Here is a 22199-nt window from a genome sequence, read left to right as displayed (position 1 = left end):
GAGATGAACACTGTCTACCTTGTAGGGTTCACTGAAGAGGGAGTAACTGGAACTAAAGCCGCCGCTGTCCTGCTGCGTTTCCTGACTTCTTCTTTCTCGTTCTTTCCTCCGTAACGCATTCCTGTCTGGTTCATAGACACTGCACAGAGAGAGAGGAAAGAGAAGAACCCAAAAGATTAAAAGGCCGGGCCCAGCGTCACGGACATCTGAAGGCAGACATGTGGTTAACAGACAAGTGCCAATGACAATGGGAACGGGGATGAGACTGAAGCCAGGCTCGGCAGGCCAACTGAATTCCCGGGCTGATAATCACACTCTTCCAGAGGGAAAATCCTTAGGACAAGTTCCAACCAGAATTAGCCTCCTTGGCCTGATATGTGGGAAAGCATCTATGTAAGCAACGCTGACAGGAGACTGAGCGCCCTGCTCAGGCCCTCAGTAATTATCTCAACGTGTAAATAGAAATTATGAGCCTACTTGCTCTCATGACACTGCCCCTTAGTGTTATATGGGAATGCTCCTGGTTGGGGTTTTTGTGTGTGTGTGGCATGTCTGTGTTTCTGTAGTGATTCCATCACTAACTACGTCCCTGAAGAGCTGTTAAAGCTGCGTGCTGCTGCGGGTTTCGCAGTTTGGAGCCTTCTCCTGGTCTCCGTTAATCAGTCAAGTCATCGGACGACGACCGAATCAAGTCTGTCTTCTGAGAGATTTGACTCCATCACTCCCCCTAACCATAAAGATGAGCTAGCAGGAAGGGGCGCAGCGGCAAAGGGAAAGGACGGAGAAGGGATGACATCATTGGCATCAGGGCGTCGGCGTTGTGGTTGAAGAAAATTAGAATCTTTCACCAAAATACAACTATGGAGCAGCCAGATGCCAAACGACTGCAGGTGTGAAGGGAAAAATAAAGTGTGTCATTCCCCCTCATAAGGAGAAAATAAAGGGGCTAATCCAAGTAGTGATAAGAAAGTGACTCTCGGAGCCGGGCGTGGTGGCGCATGCCTTTAATCCCAGCACTTGGGAGGCAGAGGCAGGCGGATTGCTGTGAGTTCGAGGCTAGCCTGGTCTACAAAGTTAGTCCAGGACAGCCAAAGCTACACAGAGAAACCGTGTCTCGAAAAAAAAAAAAAAAAAAAAAAAAAAAAAAAAAAAAAAAAAAAGGAAAGAGAAAGTGACTCTCCTGTTGGATGAGAGGAAAAGCACTGGCCTTCTGGGACCAGCGGCCTCGTGCTGACAGACAGCACTACCCATCAGTCAAGACCACAACCCTACTGTGGGCACTGCCCTCATTTCCCCAGTAGAAGCCAAGGGTGACAGTGACCTAGCCATCCTTTTGTTTAGCGTGTCTGTTAGGTCTGGGGCACAGAGGGCTGAGCTGGGAGCCAAGACACCTACCTACTAATTAACGTTCTCCCCGACTCAGGAGAAGATAACAAACAAACAAACAAACAAGGCAGTCAGCCTTTTGGCCTCTCAGTGTCTCCATTATGAGGCAGGGATGTCCCCGTGTGTCGCAGTAAGGTCAAAACAAGAGAGCGTGACAATAAGTAAAAGAAAGCACTGGGACACTCAGGCCTCGAAATCCAGGGGATGCTATTAAAATAGGGTTATGAATGAAAGTGTCTGTGGGGTCAAAGGAATTTCACGAAAACAATAATTTATTAAAAGAGTATTTGTGTCATGTAGCTATAGGGGACACAAACAACACAGCAATTAAAAAGTACTCCTCATCCGGGTTCAGTCCATGTGGCCAGGACATATTTTAAAGTCGCTGTCTGTAAGGTCGATGCTACACATGCTTCTGGCAAGGCTGCCCCTGCCCCTAAGGCATTTAATTTAAATTTAAAATTAGGGAATGCTAAAATATACAGAGCAAGGAGACCATTAGCATTTTAATTCATCCTTAGTACATTACCCAAAGTTATTAGGTTTGGGAGCCGAATCAGTGTCCTTACATTAAAAAAAAAATCTACCAATAAAGAGGCTCATCCCCCACCCCCACCCCCCGTATCACGGCCAGTTTCTGAGCATGGCTGAGGTGACAGTGGACAGAATGGAGACTCCCTACACACTCACAGAACCAGGCTTCAGCTCCAAAGCAGAGGCTGTGACCTCCCTGTGCTGCTGGTGGGTGACTGTCCTGTGGACCCCTAGCTTCTGCAAACACTCCGTGGGCTTTACACATCCACAAGATGGAGGACACATGACGTAGGACAGAGAGGCATAAAGTGGGCTTCGAACAACGGGAGAGCGCTAGCCCACTGTCAAGCTCTGATTTTCAGACTAAGGTCGGCTGGCATTTGAAGGAGAAAAGAAAAGCCCTTGCACTGCATGCAGCTACACTTCCCTCAGCACGCAGAATGCCACACACGCCTCCACACAGACCTCGTCACAGACCTCCACACACGCCATGCAGGTCACCTTCAGCCAGGCCAAGCCAACCACACACAAGACTAGGGTGCCATGATGCATGGAATGACCTTATGCAAAATGAGCAGGCAGGCTTCTGAGGGGGGCCCCCACACCCCAAATTATACCTCCTACATCTGCTGGCTGATGACTGAAATTCCAGAACTAGAGAATCACTCCTCTGGCTTAAGATGTCTTCACCCCTGTAAGAAATACAAATACCACAAGAAGAGAAAATGCTTTAAACCTGACAGGCCAGCATTTGGTATCTTCATATGCACAGGTTGGTTGGCATTTCCCTTAAAGGTTTAAGATAAACTGAGCGAGGATACCAGAACCCAAATGGGAAATGCAGCAGCAGCAATAAAAGTCAGGGTTAAGGGCAGAGATAAAAAATTCAGTTTATTTTCCCACATGGTTTAGATATTTAGGATCAAGGCAAGGGGATGGATGCCACAACCGGGTCAGTGGATTTCAGGCCCTGTGTGCTTCCGGGGTTTGGGAAAACAAGCTGAGTCAGAATTTAGGAAAGCTGTAGGTGAGGTGGAAGCTGTTCTTGTTTAAGTGAACTCCCCATTCCTAGCTCCTTTGGGTCTGAAGAGACAAAAACAAAACCACTTGATGATGCAGCCTGTGGCCAGATAAAATTATCCTGTGGGGTTCCACCTGTGTGACCAGACTATGGCTACAGATAGAAAACAAGAACCAAACACCCTTGGGACAGAAGAAAAGCACTTGCCATCCTTTCACGGGGCCACCACAAAGCGCATCCACACCATCAGACGAAGCCAGGTGACCGGACAGGATCATCCTCATGTTATTAAAGGAGATGAAAGGAAACATGGAAAGAAAAAGGCTCTGCTTCCCCTACGCCTTGTCTTTGGCATCTCTACAGCCACCGCCGAACAGATGCTTTTCCAGAGATACCCCACCTACTCTGCCTTAACTAGATCTGAAGCCCCCAGGTCTTATGTCAGCCTTATGAGCCAAGGCGTCACCTGCTCACAGCAAATGCCACTGGAAGAGAAAGGAGGGACTTCCCGCTTTCACCTCTCCCTGTATGTCCCTACCTGCACCTTTCCACCAATGCTTAGTGCCTTTGCTCATATAGACGACAGTCTACCTCTGCACGAAAACGCAGGACCCAGCACAGCACACGTCTGTCCACCACTCCCCATCCCTCAGATGGAAAGTGGGGTCCGCTTCCTGGGGATGTGGGACTGGTTGTAGTAAACTTCACTCCTGGCAGGCTGGTGTACCTGGTACGCTCGGTAAGTGCCATCCTGTTTCTTCCATGCTAACAGATGGTAAAGTCTCTATCAACTGCTAAGTTTTTCCTTATTTCCATAGAAATTACAAGAACCATATTCCTCAAATGTATATCACCAAATGCATTTATTTATTTTGCACAGAAGTGTGGCAGCCAACTGCCGTAATGTTGTTTATTATTTATTACAAAGGCACAACAATCCCAGAAAAATGCATCTTTTGAGTCTACTCCTTTTCGAAGACCTAATTTTAGAGTTTTTCTTTTTAAAGTAAATCAAATGAAAAATATAATAAATATTACTTTATTTTAATCTCTCTTGTAGGGATCAAGCTAAAGGCAGTTACGGTACACAAGTAAGAGGAGACTTCCAAACAAGATCATTTGCCAAACTAACCTATCCTTAGCTTCAAGGTAAAGACATGAAAGTAAGCAACAATGTTTGCGAACCTCGTGGCTTCATCCTTTTGTGAGGGAAAACAACCAAACAACCACCCACCCACATGTCCGTTAAGTGCCTTACGATGCTGGTGAGACAAAGATGGAGTGGTTGATATTATTACTAAAGACCAAGGCCTCCCCCTCAGGTCACACACGACCACAACCCCAAGGAATTTAGGATGAGAGTTAGACCATCTTGATGCTTAAAAAGAGATATCACGCGAGAGAGACAGCAAAGTCCAAAGCACTTTTCTCATCTGTCCTGAGGGGGGAGGAGCTGCCCACACACCAAGGCCATGTCCGTAAGCCGAGAACGTATGAACAGTGAATGCAGAAACAAACGGGACAGATGAAGCAAAGCCAGGCTATTTCCCATACAAACAAGAGCAATGAAGAAGAGTGTGTTAGCAGCTATAATCTTTTACAGTTCCCACACAGAAAAATTATCTTTTTCTAACCACCACCACCACCACCACCACACACACACAAGGAATTATTACAATGCAACCTGAAGCACAGACCAAAAAAAAAAAATACAAATTGTAAACAGTGTCAACTAGGGCCAATAGCATCACCAGTGTCATCAGATGCTGCCCAGTCATCAGCCCCCTCCAGTCTCTGCCACTCTGGCCTCCCTGGAAGAAAAGGTACTGATGAGTACAGCCAACCCCACCAGCTGAGCCCAGTGCTTGACTAGCCGACTCAGCCGGCCAGGAAGAACTGCCTCCTGCCCTGATGGACTCAACCATGGGCAGCCCACCCACACTGGAGTGCTCATTCCAAACAAACTGTTTTTTCCTCATGGAGGAGCCTGTCAGCAAAGGGTACACGGAGCCAACTTCACGATCCTCACTTCTGGCATGCCTCCAGAGTACCAGAGTAGGTTCAGCATTCATGGTTTTCTGTTGTTATAACAAAATACCAGAGGCAATGTATCTTATAAAGAAAGGCGGCTGAAAGCCCAAGGTCAGGTGGTACCATCTATTTAGTAAGCAGTGACAGCTTTCTAGTTACATTTCAGCATAGCAGATGGCATCATGTGGGGGCGCATACAAGAGAGAAAGTCGAAAGTTTCACTGTCCGCACTCACTTCTGCAGCAGCTCGTTCTGGGAACAGACTATGGTGTATAACAAGCCCTTTCTTTCTTTCTTTCTTTCTTTTTTTTTTTTTTTTTTGATATTTATTATGTATACATCGTTTTGCCTGCATATACCGCTGCATGCCAGAAGAGGGCACTAGATCTCATTATAGATGGCTGTGAGCCACCATGTGGTTGCTGGGAACTGAACTCAGGACCTTGGGAAGAGCAAGGGGTGCCCTTAACCTCTGAGCCATCTCTCCAGCCCCAACAAGCCCTTTCTAATGCAGTGAACACCTAGACTAGAGACTCCTACCTTTCCAAAAGTTCCAGCCCCTCAATACCACCACACCGCAGACCAAGTTTCCAGCATGGGGGACCCTGGGAACTTACTCATGCCATCCCCAAGTCATGGCAGGGAATAGATAAGAGTTGAGATGAGAGTGGCCATTTCCTGTTCTTCAGAGGGTGCTGGGTCTGGTATGCATTTAAAAGGCTACCTTTCAAAAGGCAGAAACGCGACCTTGTCCAAAACCAAGTCTGAATTCCAGGTGCAAAGGAGATAGTTGGGGAATATGACCAACTCCACCTACCGCTGAGAAGTTGTCTCAGAATGAGGAGCAAAAGGAGAGGGGGCTCCTTGTGGATAAGCTCTGAGCTGGGCCTGGGGGAGGGTGGGGTAGCAGGAGAACCACTGAGTGGCAGACATACAGATCACAGCTGAGAGGTGACCCTTCCCTTGGCAGGCAACCTGACTCCCTTAGCTGGAGCTCTGCTTTCAGAATTTCATGCCCCTGGATTGCCCAATGCTAGCCTGCAGTGACTACTTCCCTCAGAACAGGTTTCTCTGGTCCCTTCCCAAACACAGGGGATGCAAAACACAGGGAACTCTCCCCTTCTCACGTTCTCCATCAAAGATGGCTGAGCAGCCTACGATGGAGGCCATTCTTCAGACACTCTGAGTTCCTGGCCAGCACACTGATGGGGGCACAAACATCAAGAGGACAGACAGGGAGAAGAAAAGCAACGGGTGGCAAAGAGAGGGCTACGCCATGCCTCAGAAACTCCGCAACTCTCCACTGGCAACACCAAGCACTGTATAATTTAAGGAGTCTAACCAAACACTCCAAATTTATAACAATTGTTCTAAATTGTTATGAGTCAAACTAACTACCATCTTGTGTTATTTATAAAGTAAACAATAAAAGATCTGTAATCCTGTCTCAGAAGGATTCCTCGGTCAGAGGAAGACTGTCAAAATGTTACTTGCAAGTTTCCTCCAACTGTAGGTTTCGTGAACAGAAAGACAGCTGGGATTGAACGGGTGACAGAAGCAATTCAGAGACTAGGTGGGATGGACCTCCAGTTTGTAGAAAGACAAAAAGTCTCCAAGCTTCCAGAACCACCAAGGTTCTAGGTGGTGCTTATGGGGTGGTGTAAGGTTCATGATGAAGGTAGACATGGCAGTGAGGTGATGGCGCTGAGCCTACTGAAGGGATGGAGATGGTTGTAGGAGAGTGGGCGGGTGTGAATTCTGACACAACCTAGGGAAGAGAGGTCTAGTGAGGGATTAGACAGTGGCTGGCCTGTGGGCATATGCGGGGAGGTGTCTTGACTGTTAGCCGACAGGACAACCGAGCCCATTGTGGGCAGTGCCATTTTATGGGCTGGGTCCTGGACTATGTGGAGTTGAAAAAGCTAACATGCAAGAAACCAAGGTGGAGCACATTCTCTCTCTGCCATTGACAATGGGTCTGATGTGACTAGCTGCTTGAGCTCCTATGTTGGCTTTCCCACAATGAAAGACTGTAACTTGGGACTGTCAGCCAAATCAATGAAACTAGCTGGGATAGAGCAGGATGTGGTGGTGAATGATGTGGTTGAGGTGGGTGGTGGTGATGAGGGAGGTAGTAACAGGGTAGTGATGGTGGTGAGGGGTGATGGTGGTGAGGGGTGATGGTGGTGAGGGGTGATGATGGTGAGGGTGATGGTGAGGGGTGATGATGGTGAGGGGTGATGGTGGTGAGGGGTGATGGTGGTGAGGGGTGATGGTGGTGAGGGGTGATGGTGGTGAGGGGTGATGATGGTGAGGGGTGATGGTGAGGGGTGATGGTGGTGAGGGGTGATGATGGTGAGGGGTGATGGTGGTGAGGGGTGATGGTGGTGAGGGGTGATGATGGTGAGGGGTGATGATGGTGAGGGGTGATGATGAGGGGTGATGTGAGGGGTGATGGTGTGAGGGGTGGATGGTGGTTGAGGGGTGATGTGGTGGGGTGATGATGGTGGGGTGATGGTGGTGAGGGGTGATGTGGGTGAGGGGTATGATTGTGGTGGGGTGATGTGGTGCGGGGTTGTGATGGTGAGGGGTGATGGGTGGTGGGGTGATGGTGCGGGTGCCTGCTGTGCAGGGTGATGCTGGTGCGGGGGTGTGCGGGGGTGCTGGGGGCGGGTGCTGCATGGTGCGGGGTGCTGCTGGTGTGAGGGTGGGGTGTCTGTGCGGTGGATCGGGGGTGACTTGTGGGGGTGATGCGTGCGGGGTGCTGCTGTTGGAGGGGTGCTTGCTGGAGGGGGTGCTGCTGGTGCGAGGTGCTGGGGTGTGCGGAGGTGCTGGTGGTGAGGGGGTGCTGGTGGTGCGGGGTGCTGTCGAGTCTGTGGTGCGGGTGCTGTTGTGGCGGAATTGGGCAGGGGTGGCTGCGGCGGTGGTGATGACTGGGCTGCATGGTGGGGTGCATGGTGGTGAACGGGTGTGGTGGTTGCGGGGTGCTGATGGTGCGGGCTGCTGGTGGATGGGGGGTGGGTGGGTCGGGGGTGCTTGCAGTGCGGGGTGCTGCGTGCGGGTGCTGGTTGGTGCGGGAGTTGCTGGTGCGCCGTGCGGTGCAGGCTGGTGCGGGGTGATGGTGAGGGGTGCTGGTGAGGTGGTGCGGGGTGCTGGGCCGTGCTGTGCGGGTGTGCGGGTGCGGGGTGCTGGTGGTGGGGGTGGATGGGGGCGGTGGGTGTGGTGGTGAGGGGTGACTGCTGGTGGGGGGGATGATGGTGAGGCGGTGGTGGGTGGGGGTGCTGGTGAGGGGGTGGATGGGTGCTGATGGGAGGGTGCGGGGTGACTGCTGGGAGCGAGGTGTGGGACGGGTGCTGGTGGGTGGCGGGTGACTGGTTGCGGGTGATGGTGAGGGGGTGAGGATGGTGGGGGTGGCTGGGGGTGAGGGTGAGTGCTGGTGGGGGTGCTGGTGCGGGTGATGGTGGTGAGGGTGATGCGGGGTGAGGGGTGTTGTGGTGCGGGGTGGGGGCTGCGGTGCGGGGTGCTGGGTGCGGGGTGCCGGTGGGTGAGGGGTGTGGTGGCTGCGGGGTGCTGCTGGTGCGGGTGCTGCTGCGGGGCTGTGGTGGTGCGGGGTGCTCTGGTGGGGCGGGGTGCTGCTGGTGCGGGTGCTGTGGTGCGGGTGCTGGTGTGCGGGGTGCTGTGGGGGGGGTGCGGCTGGTGCGGGGTGCTGCTGGTAGCGGGGTGGGAGGGTGGCGGGGTGCGGGAGTGCTGCGTGCTGGGTGCTGGGGTGCGGGGTGCTGGTGCGGGGTGCTGCGGCTGGTGCGGGGTGAGTGTGGTGGCGGGTGCTGGTGGTGCGGGGTGCTGCTGGGGGCGGGGTGCTGGTGGTGCCGGGGTGCCGGTGTGTGGTGGGGGCTGCTTGGTGCGGGGTGTGAGTGGTGGCTGGTGTGCGGGGTGCTGGTTCGCTGCTGGTGCGGGGGTGCTGGCTGGTTGCGGTGCTGGGGGTGCGGGGGGGTTTGCTTGTGGGGCGGGGTGCTGCTGAGTGCGAGAGGTGCATGGTGGTGCGGGGGTGCTGGTGGTGCGGGGTGCTTGGGGTGCGGGGTGCCTGTGGTGCGGGTGCTGGTGGTGCGGGTGCTGCTGGTGCGGGGTGATGGTGGCCGGGATGCTGCTGGTGCGGGGTGCTGTGGGGGGCTGGTGGGGGGGTGACTGGTGGTGGAGGGTGTGTGGTGGGGTCTGGTGGTGGGGGTGATGGTGTGCGGGGTGCTGCTGGTGCGGGGTGCTGCTGCGGGGTGCTGTGGTGAGGGGGTGCTGATGGTGCGGGCGGTGGTGCGGGGTGCTGCTCGGTGCCGGGGTGGCTGCGGGGCGGTGCGGGGGTGCTGGTGGCGGGGTATCAGGGTGCGGGGTGCTGCCGGAGTGCTGGTGGGCGGGGTGACTGTGGGTGCGGGTGCTGTGGTGCGGGGGTGCTGGTGGTGCGGGGTGCTGGGGTGGGTGTGGGTGCTGGTGCCGGGGTGCTGGTGGTGCGGGTGCTGGTGCGTGGTGAGGGGTGCTGCTGGAGGGTTGCTGTGGTGCGGGGTGGCTGGTGAGGGTGTGCTGGTGCGGGGGTGCTTGGTGCGGGTGCTGGTGGGGGTGTGGTGTGGGGTGCTGGGTCGGGTGCTGTGGTGCGGGGTGACTGGTGGGTGCGAGGGTGCTGGTGTGCGGGTGCTGTGGTGCGGGGCTGAGGGTCTGGTGCGGGGATGCTGGGGGTGCGGGGTGCTGAGGGATGCGGGTGCTGTGGGCGGGGGTGTGTGGTGCGGGGGTGCTGGTGGTGGGGGATGCTGTGCGTGGGGTGGGTGGTGCGGGTGCTGGGTGTGCGGGGTGCTGGTGGTGGGGTGCTCTGGTGCGGGGTGCTGGTGGTGGGTGGTGCGGGTGGGAGGGTGCTGCTGGTGCGGGGTGCTGCTGGTGCGGGGTGCTGCTGGTGCGGGGGCTGGTCGGGGGTGGCTGGGGGTGCTGCTGGTGCGGGGTGCTGGTGCGGGTGATGCTGGTGCGGGGTGCTGGGGGCGGGTGCTAGGCTGGTGGGGTGCTGCTGCTGCGGGGTGATGCTGGTGCGGGGTGCTGGTGCGGGGTGTCTGGTGCGGGGTGCTGTTGGTGCGGGGTGCGGCTGGTGCAGGGGGTGCTGGTGGTGCGGGTGCTGGTGCGGGGTGCGCTGGTGCGGTGCCTGGCTGGGGCGGGTGATGCGTGGTGGCGGGGTGCCGGGTGCTGGTGCGGGGTGCTGGTGGTGCGGGGGGGGATGCTGGGTGCGCTGGGCGTGCTGGTGCGGCGGTGCTGCTGGTGCGGGGTGCTGGTGGGATGCGGGGGTGCTGGTGGTGCGGGCTGCTGGTGGTGCGGGGTGATCTGGATGCGGGGTGCTGCTGGTGCGGTGCTGGTGGTGGGGGTGCGGTGCGGGGAGTGCTGGTGCGAGGGATGCTGCTGCGTGCGGGTGCGCTTGGTGCGGGGTGCTGCTGGTGCGGGTGCTGGTGGTGCGCGGCGTGCGTGCTGGTGGGGTGCTGGGTGCGGGGTGGTGCTGCGTGGTGCGGGGTGCTGACTGGTGGGGTGCTGTGGTGGCGGGGTGCGGTGGTGCGGGGTGCTGGGCGGGGTGTGGTGCGGGGTGCGGTGGTGCGGGGTGCTGCTGGGGGGCGGGTGCTGGTGCGGGGTGCGGTATCTCTGCTGGTGCGGGTGCTGCTGGTGCGGGGTGCGAGTGGTGCGGGTGCTGGTGGTGCGGGTGCTGGTGGGGTGACGGGGTGTGGTGGTGCCGGTGGTGCTGCTGGTTGCGGGGTGCTGGTGGGTGCGAGTGCGGTGCTGGGTGGCGGGGGCTGCTGGTGCGGGTTGCTGGTGCGTTGTTCGGGTGCATGGTGGCGGGGATGCTGGGGCGGGGTGCTGCTGTGCGGGTGCTGCTGGTGCGGGCGTGTGACTGGTGGTCTAGGTAGGTCTCCTTGAGTGCCTGGGGGTGCTGGTGGGGTGCAGGGGAGCTGGTGCGGGGTGCTGGCTGTGCGAGGTGCTGGGGGTGCGGGGTGCTGGTGGTGCGGGGTGCTGCATGGTGAGGGGTGCTGGTGGTGCGGGGTGCGGGTGGTGCGGGGTGCTGTGGTGCGTGTGGTGCTGGTGGTGCGGGTGCTGGTAGCGCGTGCTGGCTGGTGCGGGGTGAATGTCTGGACTGGCGGGGTGCTGGTGGTGCGTGGCTGGTGGGTGTGGGCAGGGGTGCTGGTGGTGCGGGTGCTGCTGGTGCGGGTGCTGCTGGTGCGGGGTGCTGGGTGTGGGGGTGCTGGTGCGGTTGCTGGGCGGGGTGCGGCTGGCTGGCGGGGTGCTGGGTGCAGGGTGCTGTGTGTGGCGGGGTGCTGCTGGTGCGGGTGTGCGGGTGCGGGGTAGCTGGTGGGTGGGGGTGCTGTGGTGCGGGTGCTGTGCGGGATCGCGGGGTGCGGGGGCGGGGTCTGGGTGGTGCGGGGTGCTGCAGTGGTGCGGGGTGCTGTGGTGTCGGGTGCTGCGTGGTGCGGGACGGGGTGCTGGTGGTGCGGAGGTGCTGGTGGGGCGGGTGCTGCTGGTGCGGGGGCTGCTGGTGGTGGGGGTGCTGGTGGTGACGGGGGGCTGCTGGTGCGGGTGCTGCTGGTGCGGGGTGCTGGTGCGGGGTGCTGGTGCGGGGGTGCTGGGTCGGAGTGCGAGGTGCTGCTGGTGCGGGTGCTGTAGCGGGTGCTGGTGCGGGGTGCTGCTGTGGTGCGGGGTGCTGCTGGTGCGGGGTGCATGGTGGGGTTGGTGGGGGGTGCTGGTGCAGGGGTGCTGACTGTGCGGGGTGCCTGGTTAGCGAGGTGCGGTGGGCGGGGTGCTGCTGGTGGGTGCGGGGTGCGGGGTGCGGGTGGCGGGTGAGCTGCGGGGGGTGTGCCTGGCGGGGGTGCTGGAGGGTGCTGCTGGTGCGAAAGGGGTGCTGGTGGTGCAGGGGTGCTGGTGGTGCGGGGTGCGGATGATGCGGCTGTCGGTGGTGGTGCGAGGGTGCTGGTGGTGCGGGGTGCTGTGTGTGCGGGGTGCTGGTGCTAGTGACGGGGTGGCTGGTGGTGCGGGGTGCTGTGGGACGGGGGTGCTGCTGGGTGCGGGGGGCTGGTGCGGGGTCGCTGCTGGTGCAGGTGTGCCGGGTGCGGTGGGTGCTGGTGCGGGGTGCTGAGGGGCGGGCTGCTGGTGCGGGCTGATGCGGTGTGCGGGGTGCTGTGGTGGGGTGTGGACGGGGTGCTGCGTGGTGCGAGGGGTGATGCTGGTGAGGGGTGTGCTGGTGAGGGGTGATGGTGGTGCGGGGTGCTGTGTGCGGGGTGAGGGGTGTGCGGGGTGCCGGTGCGGGGTGCGGGGGTGCGGGTGCTGGTGGTGCGGGGTGCCTGGTGGTTCGGGGTGCTGCTGGTGCGGGTGCTGGTGGTGCGGGGTGCTGGTGGTGCCGGGGTGCTAGTGGTGCGAGGTGCTGCTGGTGCGGGGTGCTGGTGTGGCGGGGCCTGGTGCTGCGGGGTGCTGGGTCGAGGGCTGCATGAGTGTGGGTGCAGGGGTGCTGGTGGCGTGGGTGCTGGTGGTGACGGAGGTGCTGGTGGTGCGGGGTTGCTGGATGCTGGCTGGCGGGGTGCTGCTGTGCGGGTGGCTGGTGGTTGACGGGGTGCTGTGGTGCGGGATGCTGAGTGGGGGTGATGCTGGGGCGGGGTGCTGGTGGTGGGGGTGCGTGCATGGTGCGGGTGCGGATGGGCGAGGTGCTGTGGGTGCGGGGTGCGTGCTGGTTCGTGGGTGCTGGCTGGTGCGGGGGTGTGCATGGTGGCGAGGGTATGCTAGGTGGGGGTGTGGTGCTTGGAGGAGGAAGATGTGCTGATGGTGCAGGGGTGCTGCTGGTGAGGGGTGCTGCTAGGTGCGGGGTGCTGGTGGTGCGGGGTGCTGGTGGGTGCGGGTGCTGTGGTGGCGGGGTGCTGAGGGGAGGGGGTGATGGTGGGTGCGTGGTGGCTGGTGGTGCGGGGTGCTGCTGGTGCGGGGTGATGGTGGAGTGCGGGGTGCTGGTGGTGCGGGGTGCTGCTGGTGCGGGGTGACTGGTGGTGTGGCGGTGCTGGTGCGGGGTGCTTGTGGTGCGGGTGACGGGATGGGGTGATGGGTCGGTGCGAGGGTGATGGTGAGGGGTGATGGTGAGGGGTGATGATGGTGAGGGGTGATGGTGAGGGCTGATGATGGGTGGGGGTGTGGTGGGTGGGGGTGTGGTGGGGTGTGAGGTGTAGGGGCGATGATGGTGGGAGGTGGCTGATGAGTGAGGGTGAATGGTCGGAGTGCGGTGAGGGTGCGTGGGGGTGCATGGTGGTGAGGGGTGTGTGGTGTGTGAGGGTGAGTGGGTGAGGTGGTGATGGTGGTGAGGGGTGATGATGGTGAGGGGTGATGATGGGGAAGGGTGATGACGGTGGTGAGAGGTGGTCGTGATGGTGAGGAATGATGATGGTGAGGGGTGATGGTGGTGAGGGGTACTGAGGGGTGGTGATGGTAGTGGTTGTGAGGGGTAGTAGTGGTGGCAGTGAGAGAGTAGTAGCAGTGACAATGGTAAGAGGTGGTGAGAGGGTGGTGGCAAAGCTAAAGATGGCAATGATGGTGACAGTGATGAGGGAGCTTGTGAGGGGAGTCATGAAGGTGATGGTGGCAGTAGTTGCATGCCTGCTAAGGAGAGAGAGCCCTTCCAGAATGCACAGAGCAGCCCCTTCGGCCCCCGGGAGCACTGTTATATTTCTGCTCACTTGTCCTGGCGTTTCCTTTTTGAGTAAAGCAATTCCAGCTCCGCGCTCGCACCGCTCACCTCCCTAGCCTTACGCAAGCTGCCTGTCACCGGCCTGTAAGTGTACCCCTTTTCCCTGTCTGTCTCCAACCACAAGGATCACCTACATCTTATCACCCTCAGTCGTGAGGGAATCCTCTGGGAGCATTTCTAGACCTCAACCTCAGCTCTTCCAACTGCTCCTGAGGAAAAGCAATGAAGCTGAGGGCATTACACACCTGAGGCACTCTATGCCATATTCTGAGAGAATTATAACATCACACCTAGACAAGCCACCCACAAATACCCCAAGTACATTTGGGGGTGGTCTCTGCCATTTTTCCAGACCCATCTGACTTGTATTAAATTTTCCAACAACACAACAGCTATTCCAATAGACTTCGCATGAATTATTTCACTTAATCTTGAAAGTCTCAAGAGCCATTATCCTCAATGAAGAAAACAAGAGGCCTCAAGGCTAACTAACTTGCCCCATCCCATCCCACGGACAGCCAGTAGCAACTCTTCAGTTAGAAGCCCGGCAGTCTGGCACCAGACATAGAATTCCTAGACTCCATTGCCCTGCCTCCCTGGGGACAGCCCCCTGACAAGCTCTGACAAATGGTACCCGCATCCTTTGTTAGTAAATGCCAGGCTGAGAGGGTGTTAATTTTCAAATAGTGACTGTTTTTTGGTTCATTCTTTTACCCTCCTTGATTGATACAATTTTTTAAAAATTCTGTAGTCACAAAAAAAACCCAAAACAAAACAACAACAACAACAAAAAATCACCGCCACCACCACCAACAAAAATCCTGCCATACTCACTTCAAGTGAAAGCACACTAGCAACAATCAACTGACCACCCCGTTCCCCGAAGACTCCAGACTTCAGGAGTTGCAATCCTCTTCCCTATCTTATCCCACTCACAGGGTGGGATTCTGTGCATGGAATTCCTTGGAAAGTACACAATGCCACTCGAAGAGCGCTGTGTGACTGGCACGGGCGGAGTTGCTGCTTTAACCTGGGAAGGGACCCCGTTGCGTCAGCTTCACGCCCATCATTTTCTGAGTTCAAACTCCATTCCTACGTCCCTGGAAATGAAGACTTTAGAACCTCTCCCACAAATATCCTCCAGTGGGTTCTGAGATTGGAGGAGAGATGACAGATAAAAGACAGCTTTGCATTTCCAAGGGTTAAATGTCGATCCCCCCCCCTCCCCCGAGGAAGCCTGAGCCTCCATGCCAGGAGAACAAGAGTCAGGCGCTAATGGAATTGTTCCATGATAAATAAACTGCCAGGCTGGATGACAAGCAGCTTTCAAAGAGGCTTTCCATACAGTCTAACCAGCAGAAGTTAATTTGAGTTTCTTAACAGGACCTTTTTCCTTCACAGTATAAAAGTGCCTTGGGATGAAGCAATTACTCTGATTTACCATCTCCTCGGTAGAATATAAAGACGCAGACAGCCTCACAAAAGCAGTAACTTAGCCAAATGAGACTGGCTTGCAAAGTCCCTACTATGCTATTTCCAAGAGTGCCCCCGCCCCACCCCCCACCCCGCACCCCTGCAGCAGCAAGGTGCTGCTATCAATCAAAGGTGCCTGGGCTGGGGCAGGTGGAGGAGGGTGCTTGCTCTAAGCTCTGTGCATCTTGGAGCCAATAAATCGTGTTTTCCTCTAGCAAGTGCTCAGTTAAATTCCACCCTCACTTCACAGGGTGGGTGGGTGGGTCACAGCATCAGCTTCTAGGAGCTCTGAGAGCTGTTTACAGATGTGGCGTGTGGGACGGCACGCCTGCGTTTTAACCAGAACGTGTCTCTGCACACTCACTGCCTTGACCACTCTGGAGCATGAGCTGGGGCCTCAGGTTTGAGGGTGGAGAGTAGGTTCCTGGGCACAGGGCTGAGTAGACCGAGTGTTAGCTATTAAGGAACGGAATCCAACATGTCCTCGGCATGTCTGCCCAGACTGGTTGGAATGGGCTTTCTGCAAAGGAATGCATAGTTCCAGGCTGCCTCCAGCTGCTGCACTGAAGTAATTTACCTGTCAGGTGCAGAACTAGCTAATGGCCAGGCTGCAATAAAGCAGAGCTGACTTTAAAGACAGGCTATATGGGCTCAGGTACACAGGACAACAATTAGGATCATCCATGTGGACAGCATGGCTGGAAACTACTAAAATAACCATGTTGTAGAAAAGGGCGAAAGGCTCCAGAGTTTCTCAGCTTGACTGCAAGCCTTAGTAGGTCAACAGGTTAGGATGAGTAAAATTAAAAGAAAAAAAAAATTAATGCTCTCAGGCCCAGAGGGCATGTAACATTCCCTGAAAGACAAAGCTGCAACCATCACAAAGCTGGACAGAGCTGCAGAAGGGGGCTCAGACCCTTGTCACAGTGCAGCTAGCAAACTGGACAAATGTCTGTCATGCAAGCCCCTCCTCGGCACCACTGCCCGCAGCCTCTACTTTCCTCCTTGCTGAGTGCCCACCTGAGCTCTGCATCCGGCCCCCACCCGCACTTTCCACGGGCTGACTCAGCACCACTTCCCCCTAACTTGCTGGCTCTCTCCAGTGCCCGGTCTCCTGTCCACACAATCTGCTTCTGCTGTTTACAGCCAGCTTGGGATTTCCCTGGAGGGCCGGCCACTCATGGGCATCTTCACCTCCCAGCCTCCCACTACTAGCATTGCCTTGACGAGGTGTCTTCCCTGAGCCCCCGAGGTACTAGGCACTCCTCAGCCCAGTCTCCTTCCCCTGTACTTCCCGAGACTCAAAGTCTCTCCTCCCATGACAGCCTTTCTGACCAATGTCAGTAATTGCTTGCTTTCGGGTGTCATCGTCATATGGATGCCATATACGGCTCAGGACTCACCTGGATTTCTCTCAGTCGGTTCCAGATTCAATTACCCAACCATCCACGTGGTCTTCTAAAGCTATGATCCCCCCCCTTGAACATGTTAGTTCCACATGCCCACGCGTGCACAGCACAGAGCTCTCCACCGTATCTGGCCTCTGCTGCCTCTGTCTGTGGGTGTCAAATCGCCAGACACCAGAGCTTCACCTGGAATCCCCCATTTCAGACTCTATCTACCACAGCGTCCAGTCTCCCTGGCCAAATACTACTCAGCTGTGTCAGCTCTCTCCTCCACTGGTGCCTCTTTACCCGCAACCTACATGGTTCCCTTCAAGCCCTTGGAGTCTTCCTAATGGGTCTCCTAGCTTTTCTTCCTGCCATGGTCAAGTCTTCCTCCATATCTACTATGGTTTAGGTATAACTGCAATGGCCCCCTTAGGTCCAATATATTAAGGACTTGGTCCCCAGGCTGGTGCGACTGAGAGGCGGTGGAATTTTGGAAAGAGAGGATCTTGGTCATTGTTAGCATGCCTTTAAACGGTCAATGGAAGCATCAACAGGCCTCTTCTCTCCACTCTGGTTCAAGATGTAAGATACATGCTTGCACCAAGCCTCACAGGAGGCCATACTATTGGCACTGCTGGTTTTGGGACTGGAACATACAAAACTGTAAGCTGAATAAAACTGCTCTTTAATGCACATTTAGCTGCCTCCGGCATCGTGTTTAAGTAGAGCAAACCTGACTAGTTCCAACATTAAAGCCAGGGGGGTATGTCTTTAGCAGCAGCGCGATGACGTCACTGCCTTGCCGAGACGGAGTGTTAACCCTGACCCCACATGCTCACTCAACGTCAGTCTGAGGTCACCTAGTCTCTAGGCCATAGCCTTTCTCAGAATCTGAGTGTCTTGACTAGCTTTGTTCTCTTCTGAAGCCCAAGCCTCTCCCTCAAGAGCATACCTGTACGCACCCCAGTATGCCCGAGAGCCTCCTGTATCTTGTAGCTTCACAGCTACCGGTCTCATGCATTACGCTGTGAGCCCCCTCAGAAGCCAAGCTATGCTGGCCTGTGAAACCGTGCCCTCGTGCCCAAAGAGGGCTGGCACAAAGCGGACACTGAGAATTGCTTTCAAAAACTATAAAACTACACGGCAAACAATTGTTTCCTTTTATCTTCTTCCTTTTCCAAATGTCACCCACAGGCATAACGCAACTCGAACAAATGCACTAAGATCCGTTCGGGACACTGAGTCCTAAATTTTCTTTATGATTCTGGAACTTAACAATCATGGGAATCACATTACAAGTGGTTTTGAGCAACGGCCTGGTGCTGGGAGCTTATAAAGAAACTTTGCCCTCGCTATAGTGTTATCCCTCTCTGCAAATCTGTTACATAGCACTTACCACTGTTTGAAAAACATTTTAACAAATGACCATATAAATACAAAAGTGAAATAAAATCCATGGGCCATAAACATTATTATAATCAGTTTGCAAATAAAAACTTTTCATCGATTAAAAAAAAAAAAATGCGGGGCTTAGAAGTTTTAAGCTATTTCCCAAAGCACAAAATCATTACAATCAGGATTTTTATTCATGGCAACTGTGGATATGCTCTAAAATATTATACTTTTAAGTCAAAAATTGCATAAGACTTCTAACATATAAAAGTGCCAGCAAGGCATGAAAAAAAACTGTCCGTGATCACAGCCTCCATGCAGGCACTGTCTGTGACCACAGCCTCCACTCAGGCACCGTGACCACAGCCTCCATGCAGGCACCATGACCACAGCCTCCATGCAGGCACCGTGACCACAGCCTCCACGCACGCACTGTGGAGGACACTTCTCTGGCTTCCTATGGTGAAAACTCTGCAGTCAGTTGAGCCTGACTTGGAAGAAGGCATTAAGAAGTATGAATCATTTGAGCTCTGTGACTCTCTAATTCATTCTGTGCTACTGACAGTAGAGATGATTAATTCTAAATATCCATATCACACAGCGGCTGTAACGCAAGGGGTCTCCCATAGCTGATGCCTCACTGACACATTCCCAATTCCCGTGAGACACGTACTCTATCATAAAAAATATTGTGTTTGATCCCAAGAGCGTTCGCAGCATTATATGTAACAGGCTAGCCATGCCCAGTGACAGTTATCACGGCTCTTCAGGAGATGTTGCCAAGAGGACTTGAGCTCTAGGCTGCTGCCTTTGCTTCGCTGTTCCTCCCAGCAGCTTCCCCCAGGCTTCCCTCTGCTTCTCTTCGTGCCCCATACACACCAAACACAACGAAGTGAGGGTATTATGGTGGGCAGTAATATAAATGGCTCTGTGATATCACATTTTCTAATGAAAAAGAAAAAGCCGACAAAAGAAGGCCCTTCTGCCTCAAATGCACTTTTAGCAAGAGCTCGGCAATCTAAAGTAGGCGGGGTGGGCATTTGGCAGCACACCACAGAGGCAGAGTCGGGCCAGAGACCTCTCGCAGCTCTCTTTGCTCCTAGTCAGCACAGCTCGGTTCTCTGCTGAGCCGGGCGTGAGGCCCGTGACTCTATTAGCTTCTATCCTGGCCTCTCAGATTTCCGGGTTCTCAGGGGTCTCCCTCTTTAGAACTACATAGTCATGGCTGTGAGAATTATCTGAGCTTTTTAAGCCTAACACAAAGATCGTAGACATGCCATGGTTTCCTTTTTAAATTGAAAGTATCAGTGTGTGAACAAAAGGTAACTTCCCCGTGGGACTTAGGGTTAGGTGCACGGTTTCTCTTCTCTCCATAGGCCTTCTGTTCCCTTTCTGAGTGAGATTTAAGCATCTTCCCTTGGGTTTTCCTTGTTACTTATCTTCTCTGGGTCTTGGGCATTGTAGTATGTTTATCCTGTATTACATGCCTGGCCCAACCCAAGACCCAGCCCATGGAAGAGAGCAAACCCTTGACACTATTAACGATCCTCTGCTATGCTTGCAGACAGGAGCCTAGCAGAGTTGTCCTCTGAGAGGCTCCACCCAGCAGCAGTTTGAAACAGATGCTGAGACTCACAGCCAAACATTGGGGAAGTATAGGGGGTCTTGTGGAAACATGGGGGAAAGAAAGGATAGAGGGACCTGGAGGTGACAGGAGCTCCAAAAGAAGAGCAACAGAGTCAGCTAACCAGGACCCAGCGGGTCTTACAGAGACTGAGGCACTTACCAAAGACCATGGGCTGGACCTAGGCTCCCTACACAGACATAGCCTATGGAAACTCCGGTTTCATGTGGGTCCCCTAATAAGGGGAGCAGGGGCTGTGTCTGATATGGACTCTCTTGCCTGCCTTTTGATTACTTCCTCCTGATGGGCTGCCTTGCCAGGCCACAGTCCTGATGCTCCTGATGAGATGGGGGCGGGACAGTAGGGGAGAACTCCCCTTTTCTGAGGAATAGGGGAGGAGGAGAAGAAGGGAATATGGGACATGGAGGAGAGAAGGGAGGAGGCTATGACCAGGATATAAAGTGAATTAATTAATTAATTAATAATAAAAATAAAGAAGATGCACACCTGTAATCCCAGCACTCTGGGAGGCAGAGGCAAGTGGATCTCTGTGAGTCTGAGGCCAGCCTGGTCTACAAAGCGAGTCCAGGACAGCCAGGGCTACACAGAGAAACCCTGTCTCAAAAAAAAAAAACCCATAAACAGAGAGACAGAGACAGAGACTGAGACAGACAGAGAGAGACAGAGAGACAGAGAGAGGGAGGGAGAAAGAGATAGAGAGAGAGAGGGAGGGAGAGAGAGAGACAGAGAGAGACAGAGATGCAAAGGGCATATTAAGTAGAAACAAGTTGTCATAAACTCTTTTCTGCAAAACAATCTGCATTAATGTTAAGAGAACGATCTCTAAGAAGCAGCAGGGAGAAGGGGTTAGTGTGTCTGCCCCCTTGGAGGCTGTGTAAGCACTTACTACTTTCTAAGCTCTGCTTTTTAAGATGCCATTGATGGTGTAAGTTTTCATCTGTCCTGACTTCTGAACAAGCAACAGGCACAATGCAAAAATTCAGACTGTTGTGTGTAAACAGAACATGAGACCAGAGTCCTTGGTTTTCCCTACCAGGCCAGGCCTGCTCAGGTAGCCTAAAGCGTTCTCTCTGCAGACGCGACCTGTAGACTTTAACTCCAAATGCATCCTACGCTGCTCAGAGGTATCCTTGGTCTCTCCGTACTAAGGTATGCAGTTTTTGAGGGGGAAAAAAAAAATAGGCTATTTTTATCTGACTAGTTGTCAAGCTGCATCTACTCCAACAAATTGTGGGTTTCAGAGAAACTATCTACATTTTTTCCCCCCAAAGATAACACAGTTGGTCGGCTGATATCAGTTCTGGGGCCCTTTCTTTAGGAACTCAACTTGTTTCCTCTTCCCAGAGAGAGAGAAAAAAAATTGAGACTACACACTTGTGCACAGGTGCCGGGCTCCTGACCTGTAAGGACAATTACTAGGTGGGGGGGTGGGGAGGTATCTAACTTCCCTGGGTATGGCCACTCCCTGGTCAGCCCCTCTCCCTTCCAAATCTCTCTCATCTTTATAATTCCATCAGTACATTTCAGCTTTGGTATAAGTTGCATGTCTCTCTTTCAGTTAGTCAAACCTTGTTAACCATTTGAGAGTTGATAATTCCTAATTATTTTCAAGTCGATAAGTAATAAGTTCTAGTTTTAGATCAAAATAAATTATTCTTAAGATTACAGTGTGCTTCCTTTTTTCCAAATATTTATATTTTGAGCAGTTGTCACTGACTAGCACCCATCAATAATGCAGCGCCACTCTGGCATTAATATTAAACATACCACATTCTCTTAAACATTAAAGGTTGAGATTAACAGCCTCTTATTCTTTCGCTATGAAAATATTTGTAATTCTAAAAATTCAACATGCCATTTCCTAGTCAGATAAATTATTAAATGCTTTGAATTCTTGAGAGATTAATAAACACTGATAGCTACATATTTTCATTGATAATCAGAGAAATGCACCTATTGGACGTAAAAACTATTATTACCTCCCTTGTTGGAAAAGATTTTCTAAAATCCAGTAGTGTTAAGTGTCAGATGACAGCAGTACCCCACACAGCTGATGGGAGATAGCAGAGCAAACTTCCTGAAGGCAATTTTATAGACCAGAGCATGTTTTCAGAACATTAAAAAAGAACCTTTAGCCTTAAAAGTATTTCCCTAGGAATATAAACAAAGTAAACTGCCAGAAATATATAGATTTATGTCCATATGTTTTCATTAAGGGATTACATATGAGAGAAGGAACTAGAAAAATATAATGTGCAAATAATCGGTAAGTAATTGTCATTTGCAGAGCCATTAAAAAAAACTCTTCTGCTTCAATACTCAATAACACAGGAAATGCATGGTTCAACCTTAAATGGGGAAAAAAGGAAACAAAAAAACGAAAGGTGCTAACAGTTTTGTTCACATTATGCAGTGTGCATTTGTTATGAGCATTGTGTGTTGTACAGGCATGCACGTTTGAGACAGGGAAATCTATGAGCCACAGAAGATATGAACATTAACTTTTTTATGGCATGTTTCCTCTGAGTCCTTTATTTTAGACATGCATTATCCCTAAATGCATTATGATGGGCTACTCTTTTTTTTTCTTTCCTTTTTTGG

General features: G+C 53.8%; 1 protein-coding gene across 1 annotated transcript in view; it reads right to left on the bottom strand.

The window, feature by feature from the left end:
- Positions 1-22199, bottom strand: part of Aff3 (ALF transcription elongation factor 3) — a 474038-nt gene that overhangs the window by 375363 nt on the left and 76476 nt on the right. The window contains exons 2-3 of the mRNA XM_051152759.1: positions 2538-2612; positions 19-139 (exon numbers count right to left, since the gene is read on the bottom strand). Of these exons, the coding sequence (XP_051008716.1) occupies positions 19-139; positions 2538-2612 (196 nt within the window). The remainder of the gene's footprint in view (positions 1-18; positions 140-2537; positions 2613-22199) is intronic.

The sequence above is a fragment of the Acomys russatus genome, chromosome 11 (genome assembly GCF_903995435.1).
Source record: "Acomys russatus chromosome 11, mAcoRus1.1, whole genome shotgun sequence".
NCBI lineage: Eukaryota > Metazoa > Chordata > Mammalia > Rodentia > Muridae > Acomys > Acomys russatus.
The sequence above is the reverse complement of the archived record's forward strand: the minus strand, read 5'-3'. Positions and strand labels throughout refer to the sequence as shown.